Genomic DNA, 23,724 nt, shown 5'->3' with positions numbered 1-23,724 from the left:
GAACGTGTCTCAGCCAATCAAAAGCCGTTTAGCCGTAAAAGTCTTATTTGTGCACTATGTCAATGTTTTCATAAGCTGTAAACCAGGTTTCATCACTAGTAACGATAGGATGAGTAGAGCGTGTTGTTTAGAATGATACATGATTAAAGGAGCGCGAAAACGACGCGGGCGTCTGTGTGTGCCTGCGTCCGTGTCTTCTTCGCGTCCCTAATTATGTATCGGCTTTCGTGTGCTATGCGCTGTGAAAAAAAAAACACAATGTGAAGTAAAAAAAAAAAGACAAACGCACAGCGCAAAGCAGATGTATGATGGAATGGAGAGTTCTAATCAATGCACTGATATGCAACGATTAAGGCCCTAGCTATGCTCGTGAAGATGCATATGCTCTTTTTTTCTCTCTCTCTCTTTTTTCTTTTTGTTGCGTAGTTGGCGGAGTTGGGACGCTTCTCGTTAAATTAAGCGGGATAGATGTAAAGGAACGCAAAGTGGATCTAAGTGAACCAGCCTTCAAAGTTTTCCAACAAAAGGGACACCGCGAATGGCGAAACTCATTTGGCTGTGACGTCACCGCAAGCGGCTCCACCAGTGAGGCGGCTGCGGGAGAGGTCACGTGATTTGGAAGAGCCAATATGAATTGCCGAGGCGCATGTGACGTCAGAGCTCGTCAGAGACGTCAAATGAGGCCGGCGAAGCAGAAACGAAACCCGAAAACTGTTCCTTAACTTTTATTGGTGAGCACACCAGTGTTGGGGATTTGAAATCTTGGATTTGATTTAAATCTACAACAGAGACGAAGATTTTATTTGGATTTGATTGGCGGCTTCATTATGAACAGGATTTCGATTTGGATTGAATCATATTTTTGCTTAGGGAGTAGGAAGGATAAAATGGGTCCTAGAGCTTTTCTTTTTCCAGCGCATAAGGTATAGGCCGTAAATTGACGTAAAGCAGCGTGCAAAACCGTCGTTGCAGTGTTCGGGCATGCAGTACCACCGAAGAACAACCTTTTATCCTGTGAAGAGTCCCCGACGTTTTTTCAGCGGCTTATTTGCCGAATATTGAGGTGTATTCTACTTACTGTCAGCATTACATTTATAGCAGGGGCAGCCAGAGCCGGAGCAAGCGGCCACGGTCGCGCTAGCATGCGCATCGCTCATGCATATAGGCTGAATAAGCCTCTCCCTGCTTATAAACAAATGACGTCATTGTGTTCGACAGCGCCACCAATGGACCTCTACCCGAGAACAAGAAAGTGGAGTACTGTTCTCCTTTTTCATAGCCTATCGAGAGATGCAATCGAGGAATAAATCGGGAAATAAAAATGTTTTCCACTAGCACAACTGGTTGCCTGAGCAGCTGTAAACGGATAAATATGCCATATGTTACAGTTCATACTCATGGGCAAGCACGAACTAGCTGGACTTCAAAACTAGCATTTGCAACAACAACAAAACGTTAACGTTGGCATTTAGCCAAGTAAGCAAGGCATTAGCAGTACGCACTCTTCCTTAGTCCCGTTGTTTGCATGCACATACATTGCAAGCTTTTCCTCTTCAACGTGTTCCAACTTGTGGTACTTCGAGTCGACGCCAGGTACCTTGTACTTTACTTCAAGTACAATTTTGTGAGACGTGGTTCCCTTTCCTGCTGGCCTCGACGCTGCTATCTCGCTTTGACGCAGGGCCACAGATTCTCACTCTGCACGTACACGGGACCAGCGCAAGAAGCTCCCACGCAGTGTTTTACGCATTGCATACTCTATGCAAGTAGGTCTTTATCTGCGCAGCTCCGCAGTTTCTCTCTTTCCCCGTGTGCCTAGGAAGTGACCTCATCGGTCCTTCTCCCAAATAACTTTACCCCCTCTTTGCGCAGAAAGAGGCAGTCATAGCGTGCACGTACACTATATGTGGACCGGCCTGTAGCACCCCCTCCCCCCCACACACGCACACAAGAGGAGTTACACGTGTAAAGTATAGACAGAAGCGAAAAGGCCAAGGCACTTGATAATTGTATTGCATTAAAATACACTTCGTGCGAATAAACAAAATGGGAAAACGTGGCAACAACACTCCGAGAAATGAAGTCTTCGATGTTGACAGAAAGTAGTAGTGTGTATATGTGATATACAGATCGCTTTATACATAGTGAAAGCTGATTACGCGGGTAAATATCGAGAAACTTGCTTTGCAATAAGTAGCGAGGTTATTTGACAGCCACTCGTAATCAAAAAGCGCAAGGGATATCGGACCCAGAGAACAGAACAGTCTTTTATGTCCACGTCTTCTTGGCGCTGTTTGAGCATGAATGTTTCGTACCAATGCCCAGTAAACCTTACTGAAGTAAACAAAGAGGAAATGCATTGGTATCAATTTGCTACCGATGCTACCAAACACAGCGGTTCCTTCTTTTCGCCCATCTTCAGTAACAGATGGAATAAAAACAGTGTACTGCACATAAGTACATATGGGCTAAAAATGCACTGTTGTAACTTATAACAAAAAAGACCCCACAAACACAACAGTATAATGGTAGGAGGACGCTTTTTTTGTATTTTTTTAACGGCAGTAGGTTTAACTTATTTGGCATTCCGATTAGTTTACGTAGCGCTCTCGGATGAAAAAGTATAACGTGTGAATCAGAATGAGTATGGTCGTTTGAATCAAAATTAGTGGGCGAACCCGTAGTTTGAGCATCCTACTCCATGTTTTAGCTTTAACGTCGCCCGAAGGAGAACTCAGAAATTTCGCCGTCTATAATGGCACTCTTGTTTGCATAAACGAACACCCCTTTCCCCCTCTCTTCATTACTTTTTTTCCATTCCACCACATACGAAAAGGAAACAGACTAAGTGGAAACGACAAGAAAGACGTGTCTGTCTCCGCCCTCTGTTCCATCTTCTTTGGTAGGTCGTACGTTCTGTCTTCTGTGTGTTGGAGCTCATGTGTTCGGAAAGACAAAAAAAAAAAAGCGTCTCGCAGCTTTTTTTTTTCTTCTTCCGCTTTTCCAGTTGAGACTTCCGCCTTTTCAGTTGGACGGAAAAACTAACAGAATAACCAAACTACAAAACTATAGTTTTCTTTTTCTTTTTTAACCCACGGATATAGTGCTACAAGGATTCCACATCTGAAAGTTCCATCGAAAACTGCAGCGCTTTTTTTTTTTTTTTAACCCACCGAATGGTCGTCGAAGTGCGACATACCACAGAGCAGCTCCCCGCCCAGAAGGAGGACTCTTCCTCCTGGACGAGGAGCTGCTCTGTGGTACAAGTGTATATGCGTCTGCTATCGGAACCGGGACCAACTATACGGCACAGAAAAAATGTTCTAAGTCTCTGCTGGCAGGCACAATTAAAAGCTCTGAGAATCGTTTTCAACGGGGAGCCCCGCAGGATGACGTTGCCTCATGCAGTTCAACTCGGAACGTGAGGACCGGGTGAAGCCGAAAACATAGCGGCCTGTGTTAATCACTACTATACTACGTTCTCATCTCCGTGGCCATGTGAAGACGTCGGGACGGCGAATTCGGCGATCGTAGATGCCGTTACAAAATGGCCCTAATTTGGAAATGTGGACTAAGTGGATAGAGAGCGTCCTGCCCACCAGAAAAGCACAGGTGGCAATCACGATCTTCCGTCCGTGTTATATTCTGAAGACGTTGGCAAAGGGCCTTTCAGGTTTGGGTTCTAGGTTCGGTTATTATAAGGGGGAAAACCGCTACGCTGCCTACTGTCTTCGTGGTGGATGTGGGTATATATGATTCATGTACTATAGACTAAGCTGTCGTGTAAAGACTTTGGAACGCCGGCGTCGAGGACGCGAATACGAACGCGCCATAAACGCGTTGAATGACGTAGTAAAAGACTTCGAAACTTCACGGTGCATGAGAGTAGAAAAGAATTGTCGAAGTGAGCACGCCGCAATGAGAGGCGATACATCCAGAGGAGTCTGAGGATATATCGCATGGTTTCCCTCAGAGAGTATAACACTTATGCGATAAATGATAAACGTGTTCTGCTTGCATACTATGCTGGCCTTGCACCGACGATGCCAGGACCTCTCACCCTGCTAGGAGGATACTGTATACCCGACGTGATCCTCCGACGTTGTTCCCTGTGCTGATAATGTCCTAGTATACGACCGAAAGAGTTGTCCAGCGCTCATGTTGCGATGTTTTTCGTGTATTGTGGCGCAGCCCGTCAGCTTCGGCTTCATTTTTTCTTCTATTTCGTCCGTGCAGGCTACGATATCAAGAATCGATATCGAACCCATATCAAGCAGTATACAAAAGTAATACCGTCAAGAATGAATAAGGCGAGGCAATAATGAACGTGGCGACTGCGAGCTGCAGCAGCCATCACTGTCCATGACACACAAGCATATGTCTGTGGCACTACTGAATAACACATGCGTGTGCGACGCTAGCCAGAAACCGTCGGATGCCGCTTGATCTAGTTTGCGTGCAATCGTCCAAGCCACTTTCGCAGTCACCCACGTGCGATGTCGCACCAGGTAATAGCACCGTGTTTCCACTGGCGGCCTCCTGGACGTGGCCACAGCCCTGCGGTCCTGCACACGGCTCCTGGCTCAGGGCTAACTGTCACCTGGGCAACGGCGTTCGGTTGGGGCGGTTGTCCAGTATCTTCTCGATTTCGCTCAGCACGACGGGACCCAGCTTAGGAATCACCTGCGAGACAGTAAGTGCGGACAAGTCACCAGGCACATTCTGAGTATATAGTTGCGCAGACCACGACCTATATATACTAGATTATAGCGACCATGTCATATAGGCACCCCTTCCCAGCGCTGTATTTGGAAGCTAGCGGTGGTACACTCATCGGACCGGTTATTGCGTCCTCAATTTCTGCAATACTTTGTGCTTTTCAGCCTACTTAGTATTTTTGTACAAGCGGTGGATGTCCACGGGAGATACTTCTACGCCATTCTACATTCTTCATCATTCTATAGGTGTTTACGTGGGATAGTCGTTACTGTCGTCTGGTACGTCCGCTTCTGCGGGTTCAAAATTCAAATTTCCATCGTCCAATCATGATGTAGATCTCGCGGGCCGACCTGTAGCGCTCCTAGCGGATCGTGCGAACGGGCTTCTCATAGGGGTTCCCGATTATGACACGGTCTGTATAATCTAGTAGGTCGTGGCACAGCCATACGTCGACGATGACCTAATCCGTTCGCGCGTGCGACATTCTCCGGAATATTCCAGCAGAAGACACACAAAACTTCGCAACTTTCTGCTGCCACGTGAGCGCGAGATCTCAATGCCACGTTTTCGTGCTCATCTGGCCGTGGGGAATGTGCTGCGGCTCAGTCACAAGGTATTCCGTAGCAGACGACATGGTCGACGGTGTCGTCTGCTATCTGTGCAATACGCCACTGCCTATATTCCGGCATCGTGGGATGCTGAACACAGAAAGGGGGGAACTTCTGCTCCGTAAGTTCTTTTCGTTTCTTTCTTTTTTCACTAGAATATTTTTTTGGAATGTCGCACGTGTCAAAACACGGAATGCCATTATTGCTCAATCCTGCGACCTTTCTTGGTGAGTTGGACATGTACCTGTAAAGCGGCCAGGTGGTCGTATAACTGGTCCACCGACAACGCTCCTACCAGGACACTGTGCATGTTTTCGGACTTGAGGCACCATGCTGCAACAGAGCGCGAAACACGGCGGTCCTGTACGCTGCTCAATTCCCTGCGTCTGACGCTCTTACCGATGGTCAGCTGCGTGCAAGTGCAGCCCAGCTTATCGGCAATGTAGGAAAGCTCCTGCAATTTAGACTGGTGTCTCGGCCCACGTCCTGTTTCTTCGCAAACTCCTTTCTCCGGCCTGTCAACTTTGTCAGTCACAGCCGAAACGTAATGCTAAAAGTAACAAGTGCCTTTACAAACACGGTTTACCGCTTAAAACGTATCACAAACCCTAAAGGATCCACGCGACAAGAGGTGCACTCCTTCGTCGAATTTTCCCGTCAGAACACCGAAGGCTTGCGGAGACCAGGATATAGTGCCAATACCTAGCGGACGAGAACAACAACCCACCAACAGAGTAAACAATAAGGAAATGTATAATCAAATGCCCGACCATTGATATGCCAACTATACCATATACCAACGTACCAATCTTATGGTTCAGTTCTGGAAGTTGAACTTCTACCTTTTCCCTTTGGAACATGTGGTACTCTGTTTGCTCCACAATTGGCGGAATCAGATGACACTGCCTGGCAACTGTATATGCCTCCTGGAATAAGAAACGCAGATAACGATCTCCCAACCTTGACCACATCTTCAGCGAAACTTGCCATAATTTCAATGGTCGTCCACCTGGACGTTCCCCAATACATGGTCATGCCGTTGTTGATGCAATATGTACAGGCACGAACAATTTCTGCAGTAAATCAATCAATACGTCACATCATCGTTCATGAGCGTGTAAATTTTCCACACGGGACTTACCTTCCATGGGACACATAGGATCAGCTTTGTTGATGAGGACAATATCTACGTAGTCCAGCTGTAGACGCCCTAGAGATGCCTGCAGGCCTGCGATGGAAATGAAGTTCAAAATTAACACGCAATACAGCTCACGTTTACGCAGTGCTTGAATTACTGACCTACCTTCTATGATGTGCTTCCGCGATAAACCTCGTTCCATTTCGGATCTGTTTGGAGACGCACATACAGTGCTTGCAGAAGGCGTCATACATATCGTGTCTCTTCAATTATGCAATACTTCTAAACTTGTAAGCACTTGTAAGCAGGCTAGGGAACTTAATGATGTAATACATACCTTGGACCCCAGAACAGCTTGGTGCTCAAAACGTAAGACGACCTCCTGCAATGATACGGCTGACACTGCATGACGTGCGAAACGACACTAACCGTGTATACAACGACATTCCTCAGGATATTCATGCGGAAGATGCGAAAAACGTCATAGCTTTCTGCTGCCACGTAAATGCGAGCGCTCAACGTCACGTCTTTTCGGGCACTGCCAGAGCGAGTCTCCATAGCTACGGTCGTGATCACCGAAAGCACAGTCGTGATTGGCGGTCTCTTAACGACTATGTCATGTCGTTTAAACAGTCAGGCATTGTTCATCTAGGTGGCGTTGGCAGTGTTAACAGTGCGGAAAATTCTGCAGCTCATCCCACAAGATATTCCGTAGCAGACGACAGGAAAAGACAAAGACGGTGTCGTCTGCTAAGAGCGCAGTGCACCACTTCTGGTATTCCGGCACCATGCAAATTTTCAGTGTAACACGCGGTGATATTCTGCCCCGTTGAGCAGTTTCTGCTCGAAGTTTCTGCCAGTTCTTCCACTAGAATATATTCCGTGGGGATGTCGCTCGTGTAAGTACACGACAAATAGACTTACTTCCATGCCTTCTTCTTCAGAACTTTCCCCAGGACGATTTCAGCTCTATGGTCAGCGATAGAAATAATGCGTAAAAACGTCACTCCACGTTTTTTATTAGGAACATTGTGAAAGATACGTACTTGCCACCAGCGTATATGTCGGCCGTGTCGAACAGATTGATCCCGTTTTCAAAGGCGGTTGTTACTATCTCTTCAGCTGTCTGCGCAAAGAAAAACAGACCTTCAGTTATGCGGTATACCATGGTTTCCCAGAGTGCCAGTTCAAACAGAAAAAGACAAATGACAAAAAGTTAAAGGGGCACTGAAGTGCAAATATTTCTCGCGGAATCAAGGATGCCGTTACGTTGACACGAACACAAAAGGAACGCGTTGGTCATCTTTCATACCTGGAGGGGAGGTCTTTGCACTTTGGTGCCCCTTCAAGTACTTGTAAGTACACTTACTTCTTCGGGAACGAGTGAGCCAAACGTTACCCAAGTCCCTGAAGAGATAAAATAGTTTACAGTCGGCAGGGGACCAGTATGAGGGGGAGAGTTCTTACCAAGCCCAATGTTCGATACGCGCAAGCCAGATTTGCCCAAGTTCCTGCAGGCAACAATCAGATTATACGATAATGTGAAAAGGAACACAAAGCGGGGGGGGGGGGGGGGGGGGTCACTAAAGTGCGAAAATTTGACCTCGCGGAATGAAAGATAATGTTACCTTGACACCAACATAAAAGGAACGGAATTCACCCGTCGCGTCGTTCGTGTTTTATGCGCGTACGAATGCCGCAGTTTGCTCCTTTCTCTTTTCCTCTCCTTCTTCAGAAGCGCGACAATGTGGAGCGGCATCCTATTGGTTTCCTCAACCGACCTCCTGCGGTGATTGGACAAATCGTTGACCAATAGGACGCCGTTCCACATTGTCGGCCTTCTTGAGGACGGTAAAATCGTATATTGCAGTTTCGTTCACGCATAAATGACAAACCACGCAACAAACGAAACCAGTTCCTGCTATGTCGGTGTCAAGGTAACAGAATATTTCACTCCGCCGGGAGAAATGTTTCCACTTTATCCGTGTATTCACACGAGCGACATTCCCCAGAATACTGCAGCGGAAGATGCGAAAATCGTCATATCTTTCTGCTTTCACATGAGAGCGAGCGCTCAGCCAACGTCACCTAGATACAGAAGGCCTTCTTATTGCCTCCTCTCTCCCCTTCGCTACGTGGACATATTCGCGACTCCAGCGAAGCCGTAGCCACCTAGCGGTGGAAGTGGCAACCCTCGAGTCCAGGTTCGGCGTGCGCCACCTATAGTTCGCTGGAGTCGCGATCGTCTGCTATTGCAGCGCCTCCTCTATAAGTGGACATATAGAGGAGGCGCTGGCTATTGCGATTCGCCGTTCTGCGAATTCAAGAACTCGCAAATGATTGCAACTAACTTGGAACCTGTAGACCCGAATCTGTAGACAAAAAGTGCAACATGCTTTCCAGAAAATCACCCTTGAGAAAGATACGGGACACTTTTGCGCTTTAGTTTAAAGTTTCTCCATTTAGTACGCGGGGATATTCAATCACTACTTGCAGACGACGGTGGTTCGTCTCCGTGGTTACGACTGCTGAAAGCACGTTCGTGATTGGCTACCGCCGTTGAAAACACGATCCTGATTGGCTGACTCTTAGTTGTTACGTCACGTCGACTAGTAAGCAGGCTTTCATTATCTAGGTAGTGTTGGCTCAGCGCCGTGTCTTCACGTACACTGCTACTAACCGTGAGGAATATCCTGCGACAGAGCCACAAGATATTCCGTATCAGACGACAGGAAAATACGCAGACGGTGTCATCGGCTAAGTGTCGTCTGCTAAGTGCGTAGTACGCCTTTCCCGATATTCCGGTACCCTGTGAATGGGCAACATAACACGGGACGGAACTTTGGCTCTGTGGACAGTGTTTTCGCTTTTTCTTCCACTAGAATATTCCGTGAGGATGTCGCTGGTGCGAATACACGGTATGACCCTTTAAGGTTGCATACCTGTGTCGTATGGTAGAGGGACAGAACAAGGAAACCTGGCGCGTTGGCGGGTTCGTGGTGGGCATGGAGCTTTCGCTGGACAGAGTGCCTTCGTCCAGGCATTCCAAACTCGCTATGGGGGCTCGACAACTGAAAACAGACGCGTTGGTATGTGAGATTTAGAAAACAACCAAAGCAAAAAAAGGTGTTCCTCTGGGGGAATAACTAGCATATTCCTGCTCGACGGTATACTGTATATAAGTGGTTAATTTCGCGGTCTTAACAGTTCGCGGAATTCGCATGGCGGGACGTATGTGAAATATTTCACGGGACCTTAGATTCATGATGCATGTTCTGTGCTGTTGTACCATGCAGCTCATCTGGGTCAACATGCTAGAAGTCTGAGTGAATAAGCAAGCCCTTCCTTGGTGAACTTGACGTAGACGACCAAGCATCAATAGTGGTAGCTGAGGCAATGAAACATTGAAGGGGCGATCACGATATGCTACAGTTGTATAAATGTTGCTAAAAATAATGCTACAATAAAATGCACTCAGTGGGAGAGTTTTACTATAGAACCACAATCTTCATGTTATTTTTAATCCAATCCAAGCGATCAATGTATTACGGCGTTGACATGCACATATCTACCTTTTTCTTGTTGCCAACGTAGAAGCGTACCTTTTCACAATTTACTACGATTCTAGGTCATTTCAAGGGCGGTTTTCAGAAAATGTAGATGCAAAATGTAATGAAACAGTGCTTCATTTATAATAAATCTTCCTGGATGAAGCCTCTGACGTAGAGAATGTCGTCTCATTATCACCCCGAGGCACTCTGACTTCCCGGTGAAAATCCTCTGGATGACAAAAAGTTAGGCCCCGGCCCTAAGCCACTTTATGTTCAACCCTTTTTCAATCGTTCGTCAGAAAGAGCAGATAAAAAATAGAAAGGTCGTCGTCATGGTAACTACCAGGTATACACAAGAGCACTGGAGGTCATCCGGCCTGACCGATCGTTATTCTAACTTCCACTCTGGGAATGTGCACCGCGATACGCCGTTTGGAATGGCAAATATGGCATGCTGGAATGCGGCACGGAAAATGCACGGCACGGTGCGTAAACAAATACTATACGATGAGGTTGGCTTTCAGACACGTCCTCTTCGAAGCAATATACCGTAAACTCCCGTTATAACGAAATCGCTTTTATTTTTCGAATTATCGCTGCAGTCGAAGTGTCACGCTGTCCCGATCGATATACATGCGTTTCGAACCTGGGCACCCGAAGTATAGGCGAACTCACGCGACTCCTCTTTGTGCGAAGGGAAAGCCGAAGGAAGCGCGTATTCGGCAAACCCAGCTTAGGTCTTCTCTCTCTCTCTCTGCCTCTCTCTTTTTCAACATTACTTAAAAAAGGCTGCCAAGATTCTCACACCAAATGCTTTTTCCGCGCGCTTCCGCGGCTATACAGTCACTGTCTATACTGTCACTGTCTCTTGTGGCACTTCTGCTTTTATCGAATTGCCGCTTATATACCGAATACTTTTCCGGTCCCGTTGACTTCGTTATAACGAGAGTCTACCGTATTTAAAACCTTATTCGAGAATCTACGTGGATCAAGAAACGACATCGGCAGAATTATGCCGTCGCACTCACTCAAGTCGACGGTTGAAATGCGAAACGGAAGAATATAAAGGACCCAGCTTTTTGAAGCAGTACGTTTGTTAATGACACAATGACGTAACCGTTTTTGATTAAACAAAAGCAAAACAATACCTCTTCTTCATCATCATCGCCATCCTTGCACTCGGTGGCCGTGATCCACAGAGGTCAAAGATTAGCAAATAACGAGGACTGTCAGAAAGGCAGTCGAAATACGAAAGGGAGGCGCGGATTAAGGAAAACCGTCCAATCCGAACGCTCGCAATTCAGAGAACTCGTCCTTGACACAGTCAATCAGTGCAGCGTGATTTTTCAGGAAGTAAGATCACAAAATGATGCCATGTGAGCACCGAATGAAAACGGCAAATCGGAGTATCGGGTATCAATCAGCACCTGTCAGATCGCGGACGCTGGAATACATAGTGGGATCCACTGCAGGATCCGCAGTAGTCACCGTGAATGGACCATCGTAATTTGTCACGGTTATGTTATTCCGCAACAGTCCAGATGATTGAACGCTGATTACAGAAGCCGAACAAGAAGTGGTCCTGGCGTGTAAGAGGGTCAATATGTGGGGACTTGGTATGGGGATGGGGGTATGGTATGGGACTATGGGTGGGGATTTGGTATGGAACACTTGGTGTGGGACCTGAAGGGACATGGACAATGCACCTTGTTTTCCCAAAGGTACTTGTAAAACGAAGTAACGAAAAGAAAGAGACAGCTGTGTACTGAGAAAGTGGCCTCCGAAGGTTGTATTTACGCGCAGACTGTCAGATAATCGCACGATAGTTGCTCTATGTGCCTATAAGTAGAAGACAAGATGAATTGCGTGAGGCCCGCAGACGTCATGGAACATACGATCAATGCGGAGCAGACTCTAATCGAACATCACTCATGGAGTGGTGAAACAAAGGGCAAACGGGAAGAAACAGCTGCCACGAGCGCAAGCACAGGGTGCCTCCAATAATAACTTTTACTTTTTCTTTCTTCGCCTACTGTAATGTTTACTTACCTGCGCAAAAGTCTCGGTTTCTGCTTTAGTTCCAGGGGTAAAAACCTGGGCGACATTAAAGCGCAAAAATCGCTCCTCGCTCCTTTAAGTTACCGTATATTCACACGAGCGACATAGAATACTACAGCGCACGATGTATACCATACGTCATAGCTTTCTGCTGTCACGTGAGCGCGAGCACTCAACGTCGTGTCTTCACGTGCACTGCCAACGTCACCTAGATACAGAAGGCCTGCTCATTGTCTCCTCTCGCTCCTTCGATTAAGAGTCAGAATTCGTCTGCTACTGCGATTCACCGTTCTGCGAATTCAAGAAGCCGCAAATGATTGCAGCTCACCTGGAACCTGCAGACTTAAATATTTAGATAAAAAGTGCAAGGCCCTTTCCAGAAAATCAGTTTTGAGAAAGACTGAGACCTTTTTTGCGCTTTATTTCCAAGTTTTCCCATTTAGTACGCGGGGACGTTCAATCACAACTTGCAGACGACGGTGGTTCGTCTTTGTGGCCACGACCGCTGAAAGCACGTTCGTTATTGGCTACGGCCGTTGAAAACACGATCCTCATTGGCTGACTCTTAATTGTTACGTCATGGCGACGAGTAAGCAGGCTTTCTCTATCTAGGTGGTGTTGACACTACGAACCGTGTGGAATATCCTGCGACACAGCCACAAGATATTCCGTCGCAGACGACAGGAAATGACGCTGACGGTGCCGTCTGCTAAGTGTCGTCTGCTAAGTGCGCAGTACGCCACTCCCGATATTCCGGCACCGTGTGAACGCTCAACATAACATGGGGCGAAACTTCGGCTCTGTGAGCAGTGTTTTCACTTTTTCTTCCACTACAATCTCCCGCGAGGATGTCACCCGTGTCAGTACACGGTAAGCGAACTGTTGGTACTGTTGGGCTTGTTCGTAAGAGATATTCAGAGAAGTTGGAGTGTGGGTATATGGGACGAGGAGTATATCGGTACGACTGCTGCGAATACGGGCCTTGCAACTTCCGCCCTGTAAGCAGTTTTGTTGCTCTTTCTTCCACTAGAATATTCCATGGGGACGTTGTTCGTGTGAGTACACGGTAATAGTGGCACGTATACGTTCCCCAGCTTCCTAAAGTAGGGTCATTGTTGGAGCATATCTCGTTCGTGGAAGTCACCCGTTTATATAGGTTTTCTAAGAATAACTTACTTATTCTGTATGAGAGCATTGGTGAGATTGTGCTCGCTCTTGATGCTCATGCAGTCCTCCAAAGCAACGTAGTCCTTACCCAGCTTTCCCGGCGCCGTCCCGAAGAACACGGGAGAATCTGAGGGAGAGAAAACCGAAATGAAGGACACTGCGGAAATCGGAACTGATGCAATTATTTATCGGGCGCCTGTTCCGCGTCGTCTTTCCTCGACGACTGCACCGATTTGATGGACTGAGTTAGCAGATTTGTCTTCAAGTGATCGTGACGTTTCACCACTTGCTATGCTGGATAAATGTTAAAGAGTATTATCTGCATCAACGTGGGCGTGCATGCCAACATTTGCAGCAAAAGCGGGCAATACAGAAGCGTGTAGAAAATCGCCACGGCTACACCGAAAACTGATCGAACGGTGGTGTTGGTGGTGATGCAACTGCTTGTCGTAGTATGCCACGCTCAGGCGGGCAACGACACGACTACCGCAGGGGGTGATCGTGCGTCCGAGGCCGACTTCATAGGAACTGTGCCGACATTTGTCTTATAGAGCATCTGAGGAAAACGCAAGGAAAACACCGATACAGCACAGCCCTCGCAAGGGTTCGAACCCGGGCCACCTCACTGACATCACTGCGAGAGTCTCAGCCAGTGATGTAGCACGGGAGAGGTCACGTGCTACTCGGTAGGATCTTCATATCACTTCGCGTTGGAATGAAAGATCACGGACGTGGAAGGATATACATGTATGTTTGTATACAGTGCACATTCGTTACTACTAAATCGCTTTTATCGAAGTTTCACGCTCTTCTGGCCGAAATTCTTGCGTTTCGAACCGGCTTATTCGAAGTGTGGGGTCCACCCACTCCGCTTATTGCGAACTGTGAGCCGGCGAAATCGCCTACAACACGTACTGGGTGCTTTATTTAAAATGCTACCAACGTGCTCATGACCAAGGGCTATCACCCCAACCCTCTAAATACCATGCCAATTGCCAATGATGAGGACAGCGCCCAGAAGAAGAACAGTCTCTGTTCAAAATATCGGCGACTCTCGTCCTGACGCTTTTTCCTTACCAAGGTATGTTTGTTTGCTTGAATGCTTACCGTAAGACTCCCTCGCGGTTTTTCCGAGGCTATTGTAACTGTTTTTATGACTCTCCGCTTTTATCGAAGTTCCGCATATATCGAATTTGTTTCTGGTCAAATTGAGTTCGTTATAGCGAGGCTTCGCTGAATATATTTTTAAATCGAGCCGTTAAACCATGAGGTGGCTAATCGAAGCATCGTTCTCTGGAAGAAAACCTGAATTGAGGGTTGTTCATCGTAGAAGCGGTCCCGAACTTGCGTACATTTGCGGCTACGCGGAACGAGGGTTAAACGAAGTACATTTTAAAATGAGGTAAATTGATGATTACATGCGTGCTAGATGTCATCCGGAATATAGCCCCCGTATATAGAACGTGATGAAAAAGTCAAACCATATGAGGTTACTCCAAACGTCATCGCGTTCAATGGTGGTGGTGGATGTGAAAGGTCTCGCCGTTGTCGGCCTCACAGAGGTGGGCAACGTCACGACTGACGCCCTGGGGGAATGTGCGTCCTGGGCCGACTTCTAAGGGAACTGTGCCGACATATGTCTGAAAGCGTCTGAGGAAAACTCAGAAGAAACCCCAGACAGCACAGTCGGCACCGGAATTCGAACCCGGGTACCTGCCAGTCGCGTTCAATGACATGACTTTTTCAAATGGCCTTTCATTGGCTTTCTCGTGAATTACTCGAATGTCATCGCGTCCACTGACATTCGAGTAATTATTCGAATGTCTCGAATTCACGAGAAAGCCAATGAATGGTTCATAGGCCATTTGAAAAAAGTTCCAGAGAGCAGCGCGCGCCCTGGCAGGGCGTGCCGAGAAGTGCTGTGCAAAAACGACAGCGATTGGCTATCGCCTCCCATTGTTGTCGTCGTCGTCGTACTGGTACATGTATGCACCGTCGCTGTCGTTTTGCATAGAATTTCCCGGCATGCCCTCCCAAAGCGCGCCATCAAAATAAAGTTGTTGTTGTCGTTGACTCTACGTATTTATGGCGTTTCACGGTATTCATTCACGGAATCCATTCACTTTCCTCGGGTGTATGTGCTTCTTACCTTGTTCCTTTGCAGAAAACGAGCTTCACGTGCTATGCGAGGCTGTATATAGCTCAAGCGAAATCATCGCGCTCTTTACGATCTACGAAAAAAAAATTAAATAAAGCCTGAACAGACGGACCTTTTGACATTCAAATTCCTCGCTGGTCTAAAATTTCAAGTTTACTCTAACGTGCACACAGTGTGAATAATTCAAAGTGCTGACAGAAGCGAAAACCAGGAGCTGGCGAGCTACAGCGAAGCGCGTTCAATTGTCTCTAAAGACAGGCGTCTCGTTTTTTTCTCGCCCTTTGTCACCGACACTGATTGATGCTGTTCTGGGCCTCCTGGAACCCGTTCAACGTAAATACTGGTGGCCACCGTGAGGCAAGCCATTGTAACCTTTGTGTACCTGGTTTTATTTGGGACCACCCCACCTTGACGCGAAAATAGCGCACAATTGAAATGAGAGCAGGTATAGGATGAGCGCGCCCAATCACGTGACGCTCTGTCTGGAGTTCAGGTGCGGGCTTCGTTACGCGAACGGGTCACGTTGTGTGTACTATAATTTTGCAACGGTTATAGGCAGAAACTCGCAAAGCCCGAATTGCGGTCCGGATAAGGCGTCCGAAAATTAAGAGTATACTCAGGTGACCTCCAATTTATACAGGGTGTTTCACGAGAGGATGCCACTCAAATCCTAAAAATAGGTTTTACTTGAAAAAATTATAAAACTACTTGGAATACATTCATACGGATTTTTGAGACAGATTGAAGCTGTTTGAATTCGTGTTACGCGTTAATTAAGCTCGAAACATTGCCAAGCAAAGGTAGCATTTCCCCCCTGAATTTGGGAATTTGAATATATATATATATATATACTGTAAACGTATTTTTATTCGCGATGTATTAATTTTCGCGAATCGCATTTGGGAAGTTGTTCGCGAGTATTTAATTTCGCGATTCCAGGTCTGTTTCCTTCCGCGGTATATATATATACATGTTTATAATTTGATTGTGCACTCAAAGCCGAGCACAGCTGTTTTATCTACTTGAAGCTCGTCAGCCCGGCACAGGGAAGTGACACGATCTTGGGTCAGCGCTAACAGCGTGTCTCGGCCAGACATCAATGTTCCTCGGTGACGGTGCCACCTATGGAGGCCGCTGTGCAAGCCAGCAAGTACATATACAAAGGAAAAATAGCTATTTTTCCTTTGTATATATATACAGTATATATATATATATATATATATATATATACTGAAATGAAAAATGAAACACAGACACAGAAAGGGGGAATAATTTATTTACATTTAAGATACATGGAATGCTACATTACGGCGGAAGCTCCGCCTTCGTCAGGACAAAAAAAGGAGGAGCATTGAAGCAAGAGCAAAAATTGAGGGGACACAGTGCCGTCTCATGCGTCGAAGATGAGCTTTAAATTGTGGAAATAAAACAGAAACAAATGTATCGGGTGACGCTATCGGAACTGCCCTTATCTTGGGTTGCATTTTCTGGTTTCTTTTAATCATTTTCCGGGACGCTAGAGGCGATAGTGTGCTCTTTCACCCTCTCACATCGGGGGTGAAGGAAAGACGCGTCTCCGAAGATGCGCAATGAACAAAATAAAGAGAAAAAAAAGTTTTTCTTCACGAATTTTTTGTAGACGATCTATCGAACGGATTTTTGTTCTGAAAACGGCTACGCTATCAGGTGACCAAAGGGACCAGAAGTTCTCATTGGGACAACTTCGTAGCTTTTATAATTAAAAAGTTAATTATTGAAAGTTATTTAGGACATTGGTTTGCTGGTGCCCTCTTAAAGAGCGCCCTTCAGCAACTGACTATACTACATTGCAACTGACTTCATCTAAAAAAAAAACTGACATATATATTTTAAAAAAATGTGTTCGCGTTTAGCTGGGACACCCTGTATATACACAACAAAGATTGTTCTTGACTGCAGCGTGTTCTGCAACGAATCAAATGAGCTCCTGTGAAAGTACAAGAAGCGCAGGTTACCTGCAGCGCGCACGCGCGAGGCTTGTGTTCTGCACACCTTTTACAAATCCCTCCACTCTTGGAGCGTATCGGAGAATGATAAAAAGGAGGGTACGTCGTGACGTCATCTGTTCCCCCATCATGTGACTCATGACGTCACTCGAGGGTTGTGCAGGCCGGTCGTCCGTGGGTGCTTTCTCTGACTGTTTTTATAAATTTGATTTCGCAGTCACAATACACCGCACAATGAAAGTATTTTCCATGATGTCTCCTGATGGACATCTTGGCGAATGAGAGAGAGGCTTTGAGGCTTTTTTGAGAATGAAGCTTTGAGCTATGTTAAATGTCACCTCGTTGCTGATTTAAGCTTAAGTATTCTGGTTGTACAGTCATTTCCTGCGCTGTGTGCGAAGTGCTACGTATTGAATACAATGCCTGAGCTGCCTTTGTAGTCACACGTGATAACCGATTTTCAAGTGCTGCTGCCGACGTACGTGCTACGTAAGTTGCGTAGATAACAGGAAATGTGACCTGGAAAGATTGGCTACATATTACATTAATTTGTATTTGTTGAAAGACGGTGTAACTGCATAGGGCCATTGATTATATGCATAGTTCATTGTAATGTGTAATCCCCATATTCGATACGCAGCTCCAGTACGCACATTTCCCAATATTGTTAGTTTTACATTACTGTTTCCTTTTGATTTTACCACATTTTTGGTCTAATCGTTCTCATTATAATCTAACATGGCTGGGGCTGCCACGAAAGAACTATGTTCGTGAATATATAAAAAAAATATCGCTGGTGCGCTCTGCTCTTGAATATATAAAAAAGCAAGGGGATAAAAAGACATCAAAAACCTGAAAACCGTTGGGTCAACTGTGGTTTATTATCCGTACACGCCGATATCCACATTGTCAAGCATGGCATCAGTGGGTGCACTTCTACAAGAAGCAAAGTGTACCAAGAGTTCAGGTGCTTGCAATCTCAAACCGATTTTGAACCACAATGATAGCCCTACAGTTTTTCATAAGCTTGACTCACGCACTGTGCGTCAAAGTGGCTACAGCGGAGAGGAGAGGCTTAAACATCGTACGTAGGTGTGAAGATGAGGTCCGTTCTGTTTACGCACTATTAACATAATGACCACGTCACTCGGGGGAGAGAAAAGTAATGGAAGTTGTCTCACCTTACCGTTTAATGGCCCGATTGTGAAAGGCAGTCGCTACACAGTAATGAGTATCGAACCCGTTTGAAGCAGCTACAATCACCAGATGCGAATGCGTTATGCCCAACACGCTTACGCTGGACGCATGGTCAAGAGTGGGATTTATGGATCTCTAAGCAGCGTTCAGAAGGCAATATGCCCGTTGATGCATGCTGATTAAAATCTGACAGAGTGAAGCCAAGTGTCTTCTGTAAAGCGTGCTTTCACTGCACAGCCCTAGTGTTATGCGGAAGAAGCAACCATACAAGATCTCTCTCCCCGCTCCGCGTGCACTGGTGTAATGCGGTGCTTAGAGGCACACCACGGGGAGACACTAACGCTTTGCAATTTAAAATGAAGATAGTAGAAGCAAAGTGAGCAAGGCGGCAGCGACTAAATAAAGATACCGGGCCTGCGCCTGCTTGCGGTACACTACGTAGTCACTTACTTAAAAAGCCCATTCTATGCATGACCAGTTTAAACACCCCCGAGGTGCAAGTCACGCGTCACTTAACGTGTGCCAAGTCGTTGCAGTAGTCGTAATTCCTACCGAACGAAAGAGCGCTTGGCCATCACGAACAGCGCAGAGCAAAAGTTACCGAGAGCGTGCAAAAAAATTAATTTCGTGGACATTTACTTTGCCATTCGCCACAGAATTACACACAGGGTATGGTAGGATACATTCTGCGTGCGAACAGTTAGTCCGTACAAGACGCAGCCCCGATTTAGAACGCTTAGGAAAGCAATCTTCTATGGCGGTATTTGTCACGATTCGTTGAAATGTGCTCAGCTAACTGCAACTCATCGACGTTATTTTGTGTGTGTGTGTGTGTTAGTGAATTTATCAGCAAGACCGATTTGTTAACTCTAAGTTGTTACACAAGCAGTGTGCCCGCTGGATCAAGCACACTGAGGCATCACTTGTGATTCGTTCTTTACCCAAAGCAATTTTGCAACTTCATGTTGATAGTCGTAGTCTATAACACCGTAGCTTTATATTTACGAAACGTTAAGCGAACGTACTTCGTGCAGTTTCTGTGATTCTGGTAGATTTCTCAGATGTGCATCACTATGTGTGCGTCTCATTTCCTCTCACAAGCACATGCACTGCAGAGCACGAAATCTTTCGCTTTAAATATCTTCCCGCGCGTTCATTACAGCCAATAATTAGACGGATTACAGTAATAAAAACGCGTCTAACAGCGCGTCAAGCGATTCGCGGGCCTATTGACTTTGATTCGCAGATGCATGCAACAGCGTACCTATTTGTGCTGTCCGTCGTCGAGCAAAACTGCCAAGATGCACCACATTTTTCCGTCCTCGCTGTCCAAACGTCGACTGGTAACCAACTACAGCACAGTACCTCGCGCGCGCGGTATCGCTGTGGAAGCAGACGATGCGTGCGTGCACAGAGGGCGCTACGGTTGTCTACTGCACTCTCGCTTCCAGCGAGAAAGGAGGGGGAGGGAAGGAGGAGAGTAATCAAAACGGAGTGCGTCCTTGAGAACTGCTGATTAGCAAAACAAAAGGGGCGCCACTTTTGTACCGCGGTAACGAAAGCGCGGGCGTGCGTTGTCTGCTGGACTGGCGTGTCACCTGCAATTTTCCTTTCTTTTCTTTTTACTTGCGAAGCAGCGATTGTTAGATCGATGGTTCACCTGACGGAGAGCGGGAAACGAGAGGGGAAGATAAAAATTGCTCATTTTAATTTACCTACGAGATATACCACCTACACATCTTCGTCAGAAGGTCCACCCAAGTTTAATGCCGCTCATTCATCAAGGGAGTGTCGGCTGAATGTTTAAAAAGCGAGGGAAAAAAAAAAAAAGACAAAGTCAGTCAGAGATTTTGTCCCGCTCAAACCCCGATTACAGTGGAGGAAGGAGAGAGGTTTGAACATAATTGCATCCAAGGTTGCCAGCTGTTCAGGGGGATTCTGCTCCGCAGAGTAAAATAATTGGTGGTCTCCTCCCGCGGATCTACCACTTGTGCTTATAGTTTCTCAGACTGAACTAATTGCTCCCACGGCGGTTCAAATCACTTACGGGACCGGTCGACGAATTAGAGGTGCGGCCTTCGAACCAATGCTTTTAACCGTGAATTTTACTCAGCGGAAAACAGCCACTTTGTTAAAGAGAGAACGCCAAGCGGGAACGAAGGTCGGCTGGGAAGGAAATGATCGTCCAAGACGCGAAGGTCCACTTTGCGCTCGTTCAAATGTTAATAAAATTATTATAGAACACTTTCCTTGTCGTGTTCTTCTTCTTCTTCTTTGTTCTTCTTCTTCTTTCTTCCTTTTTTTAGTACAAAACGCGCACCGGTAAATAACTCGCACTGACTTTTCGGGACACTTATTACAGTGTGGAGGGTGTCCCAGAAAACGGGTCTTAAAGAGCTATACCATGGGAAGAAAATAGTCAAACATCATGCGTGTCTGAGATAGGGTTGCCACCTGTTCCGTCGGCCAATACCAAACACGGGGGGGGGGGGGGGGGGTGGCAAGCGCAACGCAGTGGGCTTTGTGTACTAGACTTGAATCAATACGATGTATAAAGAGTCTTTCTTGCTTTTTTTTTTTTTAGCCAAACGTTGCCTTAGTTGTCTCAGACTACAAATAACTGGGAGTCAGGTGGGAAAACCAGTAGAGGTCGATACAGTGGTTTATCAAGAATCCCTAGCACGGAGGTGTGTTGGAAAAAATTGGGGGGGGGGGCTCATTATTATAGTCACGTCATTACAACTTAAGATACCATTACTGACATGTGTCTAAAGCTGAAATCGCAAGGGCACAGTGAGGTACACAGGTGAAAAAGCTAGGGGGTGCCACTGAACATTTGGGGGTGTTAGGGGGTGTAGGGGGGGGGGGTCTGGATAAATCACTGAGTCGATGGCAGCCCGGTCACGCTGAAAGGCGAGACAAGCAGGAAGGCCCCTGATTGGCCGGCGGCTGGAATGCATAACGTTGCATTTTTATTGGTCCTGTTAATTTCATTTGCATTGTGCCCAGTGCTCTGTGATGTATCTCTCCACCTATGCGTTCTATGGGGAGCTGTTACTGCCACGCTGCCCTCCATTTTTTGCCCCGTTTTGGATTAGACAAAGTGGATTGTGAAGAACCATATCAAATTCTTGAGTCTTGAAAGCTGAGCACTGTGCAGTGGGCACAGAGGGTTCAGTAATAGGTTCTCTACAGTATCTTCGTATGGATCAACGTAGCTTTCATTGCTCATTTTAGCTATCGCTCTACCTCTGGTGACGATGACACAAACGAAAAACTCGAGGTCGTAAAGTTTTTACAACGACTTGGCCAATTGCCGAACATTTTATGTCCAGATTACACCTCCACCCGGACACGTAATGCAAGCGTTGAATTTCCGAACTGTTCGGGTGAAATCCGGACAGGTGGCAACCCTAGTCGGAGCGCCCACATCATAGCGCTGGACCACTTTTTGCGCGCCCTCGCTCGCAGTCCGACGAAAGGAGGTTGCTTAAGCCCACACAGGGATAGTACAAAAAAAAGTGAAAGTTCTTGAAATGGGGAAAGGGAAGGCATGAAGCCAGCGGAAGCCGGATGCGATAAGCCATTGCCTGTCTTATCTGGTACCGAAACAATACTTTTATTCCATGTTAGCACCACTAAGCAACTGTGGCTATAAAAAAATAATAAAAAAACATCAATTTGCGACACGTTACGGCTCACTTTTCCTACTCTCCCAGTGTGGGCTGGGTTTAGCAACCTCCTTTCGTTTCGTTTGTATGATTGATACAAACACAAATAGAGACAACTTAACGCCAGAACTAGAAAAAAAAAGAAAAAAAATACATGGGACGATCAGAAGGCACACGCGAAAGAAAAAATGCACAGTGACGTACAACTGCCCATGCAGTCTTACTCACAAACGGAAACGAGACAGGATAGTTGGTACAGTCAAACTCCTTTACAACGAAGCTCAGGGGACAGCAAAAAAAATTCGCAGTAAAGGAATTTTCGTTAAAAAGGATGTCCATTATTGGACCTATAGGCTCCAGCGGGACCGCAAAAAAAATTTGCTGTAGTGGTATTTTCGTTAAAAAGGTGTTCGCTATAAAGGAGTTTGACTGTACCAAGCCATACCAAATCAACAGACCTCTCCCTATTTGTACACAAATGACGTCATTGTGTTCGACAGCGCCACCAATTTGGTAGAGATAAACTACGCTGGAAGCTAGGGGCGAACGAGATCGCGCCCGAGAGCCACGGTCTTGAGGGGATTACGATGGTCCCTGAATGGGACGCGACCTTCGGTCCTACTTTTCTTTCAGTTTGACCTTTTTCACAACGGCTTATGCGCATGCGCATGACCTTGAGGCGCCGGAGAGGGTTATCCCCGTCTTCATTAGATGGCGCAGTATAGGGACGACAGAAGTGGGGGTCCAGTGGGGAGACCGCACGAACGGCGCGAGCTCGTCGGTCCCACTCCGGACCGGTTTTGGTCCTTTGTGCTACCCACGTGGATTGGTTCGCTGGAGAGCGCTAGGATACGACGCGTATGTGAAAAAGGTCCATAGGAGGGAGCCAACAAGTGCCCATTCGTGGAACCCATCTCTCCCCTTCCGATTTGTTTCGGTTTCAGTCTGTCTGCCAATGTCATGATGATGTTTCTCGGGTAGAGGTCTATTGTCTGGTGTTTTTGTTCTAACCTCTGTCCCGACTCACAAGATACTTCTTTGTACGCAGGACGCTCAGATCAAGCGCGTTCCCAAATTTCGAAAATCGTTTTTATGAATCTTGCTTCGTTTTTAGCCGAGATATTTCCTGACTACGTCCTGATCACGTCAATTATCGTAGAAATAACACAAGCCTGAAATCGATTTGGTTGCGAAGCGGCTGCAAGGATGAAATTATACGAGTGGCAGGTATCTAACTTTAACAACGACAAAGACATACACTATTACTCTCAGCTTCAGCCTTGATCTGGCAGCCTTACGTATCTACGTATCTGTCTTACGTATCTCACGCCTTGATCCCAGCTTCAGCCAGATCTGGCAAGTCCCAGGGCCAAACCTGAGACAGCACAGTCGGTGGTAGTATTCGATCCAACCGCCTCCAACTGCTCAGCATGACCTGCGTCTGTTGTGCTTTGACCACTGCCCATAGGCAA

At 46.5% G+C, this 23,724-nt stretch overlaps 1 protein-coding gene across 3 annotated transcripts; it reads right to left on the bottom strand.

The window, feature by feature from the left end:
* Nucleotides 1-1,990: 1,990 nt before the first annotated feature.
* Nucleotides 1,991-20,023, bottom strand: LOC135370964 (voltage-gated potassium channel subunit beta-2-like). 3 transcript variants are annotated; one of them, XM_064604910.1, is made up of 16 exons: nt 19,846-20,023; nt 13,251-13,368; nt 9,408-9,536; nt 7,933-7,976; nt 7,835-7,872; nt 7,512-7,591; nt 7,390-7,434; nt 6,803-6,847; nt 6,631-6,674; nt 6,469-6,555; nt 6,315-6,400; nt 6,133-6,253; nt 5,935-6,029; nt 5,727-5,877; nt 5,572-5,660; nt 1,991-4,683 (listed from the first exon to the last, which is right to left on the bottom strand). In XM_064604910.1, exons 2-16 carry the CDS (start codon nt 13,298-13,300, stop codon nt 4,597-4,599), a joined length of 1,191 nt encoding a protein of 396 aa, XP_064460980.1. In that variant the 5' UTR covers nt 13,301-13,368; nt 19,846-20,023; the 3' UTR covers nt 1,991-4,596. The 3 variants fall into 3 exon arrangements, with proteins under 3 accessions (XP_064460980.1, XP_064460979.1, XP_064460981.1); XM_064604909.1 differs by lacking the exon at nt 19,846-20,023 and adding an exon at nt 9,720-9,853 and having other exon boundaries at nt 13,251-13,325; XM_064604911.1 differs by lacking the exon at nt 9,408-9,536.
* Nucleotides 20,024-23,724: the final 3,701 nt, after the last annotated feature.

The sequence above is a fragment of the Ornithodoros turicata genome, chromosome 10, assembly GCF_037126465.1.
Source record: "Ornithodoros turicata isolate Travis chromosome 10, ASM3712646v1, whole genome shotgun sequence".
Taxonomy (NCBI): Eukaryota; Metazoa; Arthropoda; class Arachnida; order Ixodida; family Argasidae; genus Ornithodoros; species Ornithodoros turicata.
The sequence above is the reverse complement of the archived record's forward strand: the minus strand, read 5'-3'. Positions and strand labels throughout refer to the sequence as shown.

Excerpts from the sequence above, each read along its gene's own strand:
- LOC135370964 (XM_064604909.1), bottom strand. The coding sequence starts at position 9,841 with ATGCTTGGTCGTCTACGTCAAGTTCACCAAGGAAGGGCTTGCTTATTC. Across the intron at positions 5,878-5,934 it reads TGTCGCGTGGATCCTTTAGG|CATTACGTTTCGGCTGTGAC; the intron begins GTTTGTGATACG and ends TGTTACTTTTAG. Across the intron at positions 4,684-5,571 it reads ACCACCTGGCCGCTTTACAG|GTGATTCCTAAGCTGGGTCC; the intron begins GTACATGTCCAA and ends ACTGTCTCGCAG.